This window comes from Cyprinodon variegatus, unplaced genomic scaffold (genome assembly GCF_000732505.1).
Source record: "Cyprinodon variegatus isolate N-32 unplaced genomic scaffold, C_variegatus-1.0 Scaffold659, whole genome shotgun sequence".
In the NCBI taxonomy this organism is placed as follows: Eukaryota; Metazoa; Chordata; class Actinopteri; order Cyprinodontiformes; family Cyprinodontidae; genus Cyprinodon; species Cyprinodon variegatus.
In genome coordinates this window covers 228,352-238,846 of record NW_015151112.1, presented here as the reverse complement: position 1 = coordinate 238,846, position 10,495 = coordinate 228,352, and the positions used below count along the sequence as shown (strand labels likewise).

The following is a 10,495-nucleotide window of genomic DNA, read 5'->3' as shown; positions in this document are numbered from 1 at the left end:
ATTAAAAAATACACTATTCAAAATAGGTAAACATATGTCAGACAAATGTGAATATTGTGGATAAGATGAGTAGTAGTAGAGCATGTAGTGATGTGTTTTAAGAAGAATGAAGAAGAGAGAAAAAATTTGGTTAGAGACTCAAATAAGGAGAAAGTTAAATTTGATTGATAGATATTCTGCACAAAAAGTAAAAAAATATATATACATATTTATTTAAATATTTTATAACAGGGATATTAATGAGGATTTAATATTTTTAAAGCAATATTATAGATATAGATATATAGATAAATAAATAAATAGAAGTATCTTTATGAATAGCGCCATTCTGATCCATACTCCTCACCAGTTGATGGCGGTAATGAGCACCGAAAAGTTGTTTTCCAACCGCCAATAAACGCAACAAGACAATTATCACCAGTAGGAGGTAGTAGAGAGTCGTAACACTACCAGAAGGAAAAGAAGAAGAATTAAAAAGGAACTAGAAGAAGAAGACGCTTGCATTCTGATGTCTTTTCAACATAAACCATAGCTATTTAGCTTCCAGTCACAGACTCTAGTTTGTTGTTTTTTTTTAATATGCTGAAAAAGAAAGGAAGTGGTTCGGAGAAGAAAAGGAAACACTCGCACTCTGAGGAGCGACAGAGCAGCAACAACAAGCGCCGTAGCTCAGAGTCCCAGTTAGAGGTAAACCACTGAGCTTAGCTCCTTAAACTGATGATCACTCAACTATGGATAAAGTCTGCTGATAATATCATGTTATATTCTGTCTGCTCAGCTAGTCTCTTTGTTTCTATCCACATCATACTGATTGATTTCTGTTTAAATGCTGCTGAAGCTGCTTTAACGTGTGTCTTGACTTTATTGTCATTTTGTTCGCACACAGTGTATACAAAACTCCCTTCCAAAAATCTAGCAACAGTGAAATGAACTTTACCATTATAGAATGCAGCAGTTATCTGAATGTAAACAGTAGGAGAAAAGAAACTATTTTAAAAATAATGGTGCAAAAGGGCATTAATATGGAAAGGTTTAGTGCAGTGGGAAATAAACAAGGTTCTATCCTGGGACAGCTGCCCAGATCCCCACTAAAAACTTCAGTGTTTTGTGTTTTTTGGAAGGTTTTATTTCCAGCTAAATAGCTGTTTGAGCCTATTAAGAATTAGATTAATTAATTTATTGTTTTGCTAAATTATTAATGTTAAAGATTTAAGGTTGTGTGAATGGTAGAGCTATTGTTTATTTGTTTATGTATTGGTTTTGCTTTGACCCTCCTCCTTGTCAGTCTGCCTCCTGCAGAGATTAACAAGTAGAAGCAGCTGATGAGGTGGATGTGATTGTTTAAGTGAGGAGTGCAACAGTTTTTCCACACACATCACTTAACGTTTAGACTTGAATATTTTGTAAGTCAGCTCTGAGAATATTTCAGTTATTTTTTATAAGTAAAGAAAACACCCCTTTTTGAAACAAGAAAAATCTCTACGAGTGCTTTTTGTTTTGTGAGTCGAAAAAACTTTCTCCTAAGATTACTCTGGCAATTTTTGATTTTTTTTGGGAAACTATTTTGATGCAAGAGTAGCCGTAACAATAGCTGTAAAGCTAAATACTGATCCATTGTCAGTCTTTTCCAGCCTCCAGATGTAGCCTGGGTTTTCAGCTTTCCTGTTTATATATATTGAAATAATAAGTATAGTTATTACAACTAAATTGCAATAATAATAATCAACCTTTATTATATATATATATATATTAATATATATATATATATGTGTGTCATATTGGAGAAATTTAACCTATCCCCTTAGGGAGCAGTGGGCTGCCAATGTGTTGGTTTAAGGGTTTTTTCTCTCAGGAACCCATAGTGCAGGCTGTGGGGATCAAACCATCTACATAGAACCTTCTCAGAGCACAAGAGAACTGCTCTAATCACTAGGCCAACACTCCTCCTCAATGTTTTTGCTGTGGGTATTGTGAGTTACTTCTGATTTCAGTGTTTGGTTTCCACAGGTGAGCACAGTACTAAGAAACTATACTCAAGTGAGATTAAAACTACTGAAATATATGTAAAAGTATTCATTAAAATAAATGACTAGGGTAAGAATTAAAAGTATTTCGTACAAAGGCTACTTGAGTAATCAATAATTGTTTGATCATGTTATGATGCATTGATTATGTCATTACAAGGACTGTAATGTGGAAATGAAAGAAAATTTATAAGATGACTTTTCCCAAATATTTTTTTTGGTCTTATTTAGTTTTTGTCTAACATAAACTTCATGAAACCAAGCTTTACAGGCTTTACACTGGCAATTTGTATATTTATGTATTTATTTGTAATTGCCTGATCTTTGATTAGCTCAAGTTACTCACAGTTGGAAGAGTAGCAAGAAAACACAGTAATTCTACTCCTAGAAGTGAAATATTTTTCAAAAGTTATTTGAGTCAAAGTAGCCAAGAAGTTAGATTTTTGTCTGGTCTGTTCTCCGCATGTTAGCTTTCTCCCCTACATGGATTTTGGCAAACATTAAGCAGGAGTTTGTATTGCCCTTTCCCATCAATGGGTTTCACCTCTAGTATAGCAAATAAATGAATGTCCGGTCATGCTGGGGAATTTCACATTAGTATTATGATTGAAATGGATTAGGTTAAGAAAACAAAGGGGCAGGGAAAGTTTTTTTTTTTTAAGTTTTAAGTACCCTAATCATTTTATTTCAGTCTGTAGTTTTTAGAAACAGAAAAACAGAGATAAAATGAAAAAGTTGTTTGTTCTGTTTCCTAATGTCTTATGTTTCCAACCACTTACCCCTTTAAGATTTTGCTAAAACAAGACCTAAACCCTTAAAATAAAAAATAAAATAAAAATGTCAGTAACCTTTAGAGCCATATGTCTGGAAAGAGCTAACTCAAATCGAACCTTCAGGATGTAGCTGGAGCCCATCATAGCAAAAAAATAATAATAAAATAAGTAAATCCTCTACAAGTTTTCCCAATCTTTCAGGACTCCAAAGATGAACTCGCTGACCCTGAGCTGGACCGTGTTGGCAGTGACATCGAGGAAGGGGGACTGGACCTCAGCGTGCCCTTTCAGCCCATCAAGGCCTACATCAGCAACAAGCGTGAGATGCTGGAGCAGTGTTTCCATGTGTTAGGGGAGAAGAAGGTGCGAAAGATGCTGCCCGATGAGCTCAAGGTGATTTTGTTTAAGGTTTTGTTTACAGAAGTGCAACAATTTTAAAATCAAGACTTAATTCTGTACTCCATTTTTATCAATAGGAGTGCAGTTTAGAAGAAATTAAAACACTTTGTTGGGAGCAGCTGGAGCCCATCTCAGAAAGAAACCTCACTCAAATTTTAGCAGGTAAGATTTAAGACCCATTAAACAAATATTAGTAAAAATGTACGGTGCCTTGTGATTATACACAAAGCTGTGTTCCTCCAGGGGAAGAAATAACAGCTGGAAGCAATGATGGAGGGACTTTAGAGAGCCAGTGAGCAGCCCTTTATCCTATTTAAATCACAAGTTTAAAGGTAAAGAGCTTTTTCTTCATTGCATATGGTTAATCCACTTTTTTTTTTTAATCTTACAGACAGGATAATATTGTTGACTCTACGTCTTGCTTGAAAGAAACGACTAAAACCGATGAGGCAAAGCAAGGTAACTTCTTTGAATTTACAGGGAAAGATATTCTCCATACATTTAAAGATAAGAACTGTAAAAGTGATTTAAATTCCCTTGAACAGAAGGTGCAGGCTCCGGCGAGGAGAGCGACGTACTGAGCATAAACGCAGACACTTATGACAGCGACATCGAGGGGCCAAAAGAGGAGCAGGCTGTCAAAGCTGATGAGGTGGCCGCCAAGGGCAGCGAAGAACGATCTGACGCAGCCTCCATTAACTCCGAATTGGCAGCTCCTGATGCAAAGAAGGACATTCAGAATGACATAGACAAAAGCGTCAGTGAAATCTTAGCCCTGTCTTGTACTTCAAGGAAAGAGGAAGCTGTAGAGCCGAGCGACGGGAAGACGCAGCCTGCAGGTGTAGATGCAGCCGTTCAAGGTGAAGCCACAGTTTGTTCACCATCAGTTCAACAGCTGGAGCTGCTGGAGTTGGAGATGAGAGCGAGAGCCATAAAGGCTCTAATGAAGGCTGGTGACAAAAAGAAACTTTGTATGACAAACATTTAGCTTATTTTTTATGAAGTGTTTGGTTCTATTTAAGCATTTCTGTTAATGTTTGAGTCACAACTACACTGTTAGGTTGTTTTTTGTATTTGATGAATTTTGGATGACTGTAATTAAAACTTTATTTGTCTGCATACTGCAGTTATCGCCTTATTTGAATGTTTTATAGCTCATTAAAGTGATGATTTAAATGCTTTGTGGGAGGAGAGTTCCTGAGCCCTGAAAAAAAAGGTCTGAAATAAGTTTCACAGATTTTATGAGCCTGAATTTTTATGGTAAAAGACAATTTAAGTATGGAATAATACTGGTATTTCAAGATTGTAATCCTGCATGCTGTTGTGTTTATATGCATTACATTATAGCAATTTCCTTCGTTCTGGCATTATTCCTTTGCTTCATTCTTCTTTATTCTCTCTTACCCCCTCTTTCCATTCTTTTTATTTTTCCTATTATTTTGTCAGCCCTTCCTCCTTTTCTACTTTAAATTCACCCATCAAAGCTTATGTCCTAAATACAATCCAATTTTCTTCTTTCTCCCTGCTTTCCTTTGTCCTTGTTTTTCATTTCTTTGCCTTCTTTCCTCTCCTCTTTCCTTCTTTCGCTTGTTTCTTATTTAATATTAGTTATATCATTCCTTGTCAATTTTTTCCTCCCTAACCCGTCCTTATCTATTGCTCTTTTTTTATTTTTCATTCTTTCCCTCCTTTAAACATTCCTCACTCTTCTTACCTTTGTTTTATAATTTCATATCTAGCTTTCTTTCCATCTTCTCCATTTCCTTCTTATTCAATATATAGTTAACTTTCACATTCATACTTTAAAAAAGATATTGTAAATTACTCACATTTCAGTATGAAGAAGTATGGATTATCAACATGAAATGATGTTACCCTTTACAGTCACAAGATGGCAGTGTCACCCTCCTCTAGATCTGTAGAGGACTGCCAGTGTATAGATTTACCTGGCTCATGTTACAGTGGCACTGCAGCTCCCATTTAGCCACCCTTCCAACTAACAATGGCTGAATCAAATGAAGCAGGGTTCCATCTGTAGCAGCATTTAGACCCTGGTGAACATTTTCACACTTAAATAAACAGACTGCTGTCTTCTAAGAGTGAGTTTAAGTTTTATTGCCAATCAACCCTAACACCTAAAGGACAAAATCTGACCATACGTTAAAAATGTGACCCCTCTCAGTTTAATCCAATCTTCTAAAAAACTCTTTCATCCCAAAGGTTTTTTTTTTTTTTTTAGTTAGATTTGCTTTGAATATCAGTCCTTCAGTGTTTACATAAGGGAAGCTGCATGTCTCTGCACCCTGCCACCGCCCCTCCAGCAGTCAATGAAATGTGCAATAAGAACCCTGATGCGTCTTTCAAGCTATTTGCATTTAAAAGGTTTATTTCATGGTAGAGGCAAGGGTAGGAGGGTTTAATGTGTCATTTTCTCTGTATTTATACAAAGTCTTAGTGCTCCCTACTGATAGAAAAAAGAAAAACAGTCTCTTTTGGTGAAGATGCTGAGATGCTTGTTGTGTCTGCGACTGGCGTCATTTTAGCACCATTAGAGGGCCAATTATGATCCCTTTGGTATGAATAAAACATCTGTTAAAGTCAACCTCAGAACAAGCTTACAGGCTAAAAACAAGTTTCAGATACTTTCTAAATTGAATAAACCCCATGATCTGAGTTCAAATATTGAACTGCAACATTTCCAAAGTGAAAACAAGGTCAGGTTATAATCTGTTTTAACCTTTGGTTTAAAGAGGCATTCAGACCAAAGCAATGTGACAGCAAAGATCTTTTTTTTTTTTTACCAATGAGAGAATGAATAACCTATTTAAATGTTTAATTTTACAGATCTGAAATATAGAATGCACCTCTTAAGGCAGGTCTTTATTCCAACAAGGCATACTCTTAATTTATATGGCATTTCTGAAATAACACAACCTAAACTACTAATCTTGTTATTAACTGACAGAAATCTGGAGCATGAAGACGAAGAAGGATGAACATTTCTAAGTAAATTATTCTGAGCTTGAGTAAATTAGACTTAAATGCCCAAAAAATAACGTTTGCCCTAAAAAAATAAATAAAAAAAAATCCCAGATTTTTACATACAGAACTTCTCACTGTTCCTGTGACAAATGAAATAAACATAATAAACTGCAAATACAACTTGGTTACATATGTAGCAAGTTTGGTGTCCATCTAACCAGCAGCTAGGAGGTTATAGATGTTTAGTTTGAAATAAATTCAGGTGAACTCCTACTGTGCCATTTTGGAGCAGTTTGGCTTAGTATATGAGACTTATAATTTATTCTTGAAATTAAAATTTTGGAATGCTATTATATACCAGGTTATAATAATAATAATACCTTTTATTTAACAGCACATTTCTGGACACTCAAAGTCACTTTAGAGAAATTAAAAATGAAAATACAAAAATACAAATAATTATACAAATAAAGTTTTCCTACCAAAAGTTTTATTTTTTCAGCTCTCTACTTGCAGGCTGTGATTTCACCCTATATAGCAACTTCAAGGTATAGTGGAGGATTATGACGAATTTTCGAAAAGATCCGCCCTTTCCACTTAAAAAAAAAAATGCACATGCACAACCCTGTACCGCTCACGGGAGGGAATGCCTATTAAACGGGTGCAACAGCGTGCACAAGGCCATTTCTCCTCGTGCACGCTCTGTTTAAAAGTTGCTGTTTGTATCACTCATACAAGCCAACTTTCCAAAAGAAGATTTGCAGTTTTTCCACCATGTCAAACGGGTAATTGAAAATGGCAACGAGCACGTAGGGCGGCCTTATGTAAACATTTCACCAGAATCATTGACAAATAGAAGGATCACTTATTTAGTTGATCCACGCAGAAGAAGAACATTTTCCACTGTATCTTTAAGTAGAAAAAAAAAAATGCCAGAAGAAGCACGGGCAGATTGAAATGACCCTTTGTCCAATCAGGGAGTTTCATAGCCTTTGAAAAGGTCATATTTAAAAAAATCTAAAGATATGCAGCAATTTGAGATAAGACACAGCACCAGCGAATCACAGGCAAGGGTAGTAGACATCTTTATGATTTATATGCAGATCAAGTTTCCAAATATGGGTTTGCTGCTTTACCCTAATACAGAGAGAAGAAACTTTTAGCTGAAAATAACTGAATCAGTTGGATATATTCCATAAACTGACTTTTATTCCGATGCAAATACCTTTTAATGAAAAGAACAGTAAAGTTAGGATAGATTTTATGTGCTTTGGTTGGTGTTCCTGGTGTTTTTGGGGGATATTTTGAGTGGTCCGCTGCAAATGATCAGTTTTGCTAATGAGTTTGACTTTGGCCAATTCAGTCTTGTTGGCTTTTATTAGCAAGGCATCGTTGGGCGCCTCTACGTCTGTTGTTGCTTATTGCTTTTTGGTAGTGATGGTGAGATGAAGCCTCAAGAGCCATTAAACCGTTTGGTTAAATTGCTTCAATTAGCCACTCAGTTCATTGATCTTCAAGTGAACGTGTCACCACCTAATGGCACATTGCATAACTATAGTCAACAATATTATCTTGGATGTTTGCAATTGTTTTTCTTTTTTTTATTTATTTATTTTTTTTCTTATTTGAGTTCCATAAAAAAAAAATTACGATTGGTGTGTATAATGAAATATTTTGTAAGCGTTTCTGTGTATGATTTCTTAGAAAAGAATAATGTTTTAAGGTTAACTGTTTTTGCTTCATTTTAGTGACATAAGCTGAAGCAGACAGTGAAAGTGCAACTTGGGAAATGATGAGAAAAATAAAATGTGTTAGTCTTTTTTATTCAAAAATAATAGTTTTTTCAGTTTTTGGTTTTAATCTTATTGGATGTTATGTGTCCAACCAGTCTAATTTTGTAGTATTTTTACAAAATCTATATTGGAAAAAGGGCAAGCCAATACAAATTGTTCATTTTGACCAAATTACAAGTTAAGTACTATAGCAACTTTTAAAAGCCAAGTCTGGGTCTCAAATCAAAACTCTATACTTGGTCAGTTTCTGAGCATTATATTGTCTAATGTAACCAAAATAGTTTAACCAACAACATTGGTTGTTTTCTCAACCAATCTATTAGAGTATATCCAAACTCCATCCAAACACTCAACTGACCACAACTCTCCTCCAAGCGCCCACATCTTGATCTAATACTGAGGCTGTTTAAATGCCTGTAAATGTTTTCGGGCGATCTGAACCACTTCCCGAAGCGGTCACTTGTTATAGCGGTAGCGAGGCTTCGGACGTCATCGATTTAAGCTCCTCCCCTACATGAAGCCAGTTAGACTTAAACAACTTTTATTGTCATTTTATATACACAGAATGTATACGAAATGAAATTTATTTTAGTACAGCCTTCAGAGAGTAAATTAATCAAATTTCCATTCCATAAATTGCAGCAGTGATCAAACGTAAACAGTGAGGGAGAAAAAAAAAACATGGTGCAAAAAACGCATTGATATGGAAGTACAGCATTAATATATATTGTGCAACACATTGAGATGGGAGTTCAGCATTAATATATATGGGGCAAATGTGCAGTGTTTTCGGTTTGGTGTTATCAGTGTGTTGCAGGGTTTGTGACATGATTTTGAGTTTTTTTCAACAGTTCAACAGTCTGATGGCAGTGTGGAAGTAGCTGTTGCAGAATCTGCTGGGCCTGCATCGGATGCTGCAAAGCCTCTTCCCAGAGCGCAGCAGGGAGAACAGTCCATGGTGGGGGTTTGAGGGGTCATTGATGATGTTACAAGCTCGGGACACGCAGCGCTGGGATGAAATGTCTTTTATGGAGGGAAGAGGAGCCCCGATGATCCTCTCTGCTGTTCACACCACTCTTCTCACGTTCTTCCAGCCAGAGGCGCTACAGCCTCCACACCACCAATATAATATACTTTATATAAACTTTCACATTTTAATAAAAAAAACAAAACAGTAATAGTTCTCAAATATAAAATGTAACAAGCTTAGGCATAAACGAGAGGAACATTAGTGTGAGAGTGAATACAGAGATCAAATAGGCAAGAAGCCCAGTTAAGACAACTGCAATCCTCTACTCTATAACCACAGCTCTGCAACATTTACATCATCCGTAGCTGTTCAGATTCAATATGCATCTAATTACCAGATAAAATAGCGCATGAAGCATGAAAATAAAATATGTCACACTCATCAGAGATGCTGATAATTCATAAACAAAATTAATCCTTCTGTCTTTGTGCAGAAAGTCTAAGTTTTGATTAACAAAGCAACACACAATGAGGCTGAAATCTGATTGGACAAAAATATATAGAAACCACATAAATATAATAGAAGGAGTGCAGCCAAGAGAAATGCTACAAAATTGGGTGAATTGACTGTTTGAAATAAATTAAAACAATTGGTAGAAGAAGATTAAAGTTAAGTTTATGAATATAGGTTAGTTCGTTTTTTTAAAAATTGAGTTGAGCGCAGCAAAGGCCCTGACCGCCCATCACTGTCATGAGGTTGGCACTGATGGCTGGCTTAATTACTCATTCCATTCACCTGTCTAACTCTGCCTGGTTGCTCATTACCTCTCATCTGATCCAGCTGCTCCTGCCTCTATTTAAGGAGCTTAAATCCAGTTATCAGGGGTCAGATTATCTTGTTCTCTCTAGCCAGTGATGAGAGTGTTTTTAGAGTTCCTTTATGTTTCTGATTTCATGTAATTCAAGTTTTTAATGGAATCAATATCACAGTAAAATGTTAGCATAGGCCTTGTGCTTTACTATATTTGTGTGGGGCTAAATCATTGTAAAGACACCTTGTACTTGTTGAACTCCTCTTAGTTTTTTAAATTAAGTTCTAGTCTAGACAATCATATAGGTGCAGCTGAAAACAAATCATTTGTTTTACAGGAATGACTCCATCCAGTAAAGACACAAAAACTCACCAAGGAAGGAGCTCTTTTTATGGTTTAAAGCATCTGTAGACTTTTTAAAATGACTATTTGTTCTAAATGGTAAAAAGAACTCATTCAGCAGCCTTCGTCAGTATTTGCTGTAGGGGCAAAGTATTGTAAAACTTAAAAATCCTGTGCATTTCTAATTATTTGCATGAATATGAATACACATAATATGAATATCATATATTTCTAGCTTTAAAAGGGTACAATAATGTGAAAGAGAAATGCTGCTATCCCATGATGTGCAGCTGTATCCGTCAGCATTGAAATTAATGTACAGGTGCTGGTCATAAAATTAGAATATCATGAAAAAGTAGATTGATTTCAGTAATTCCATTTAAAAAGTGAAACTTGTATAT

At 35.7% G+C, this 10,495-nt stretch overlaps 1 protein-coding gene across 1 annotated transcript; it reads left to right on the top strand.

The window, feature by feature from the left end:
• The first annotated feature begins 467 nt into the window (after positions 1 to 467).
• Positions 468 to 4,315, top strand: caap1 (caspase activity and apoptosis inhibitor 1). The gene is made up of 6 exons (XM_015393835.1): positions 468 to 687; positions 2,999 to 3,190; positions 3,274 to 3,358; positions 3,440 to 3,488; positions 3,588 to 3,655; positions 3,742 to 4,315. The coding sequence occupies exons 1-6, from the start codon at positions 580 to 582 to the stop codon at positions 4,182 to 4,184; spliced, it is 945 nt and encodes a 314-aa protein (XP_015249321.1). The 5' UTR covers positions 468 to 579; the 3' UTR covers positions 4,185 to 4,315.
• Positions 4,316 to 10,495: the final 6,180 nt, after the last annotated feature.

Excerpts from the sequence above, each read along its gene's own strand:
- caap1 (XM_015393835.1), top strand. The coding sequence starts at position 580 with ATGCTGAAAAAGAAAGGAAGTGGTTCGGAGAAGAAAAGGAAACACTCG. Across the intron at positions 3,191-3,273 it reads TGCTGCCCGATGAGCTCAAG|GAGTGCAGTTTAGAAGAAAT; the intron begins GTGATTTTGTTT and ends TTTTATCAATAG. Across the intron at positions 3,656-3,741 it reads AACCGATGAGGCAAAGCAAG|AAGGTGCAGGCTCCGGCGAG; the intron begins GTAACTTCTTTG and ends TCCCTTGAACAG.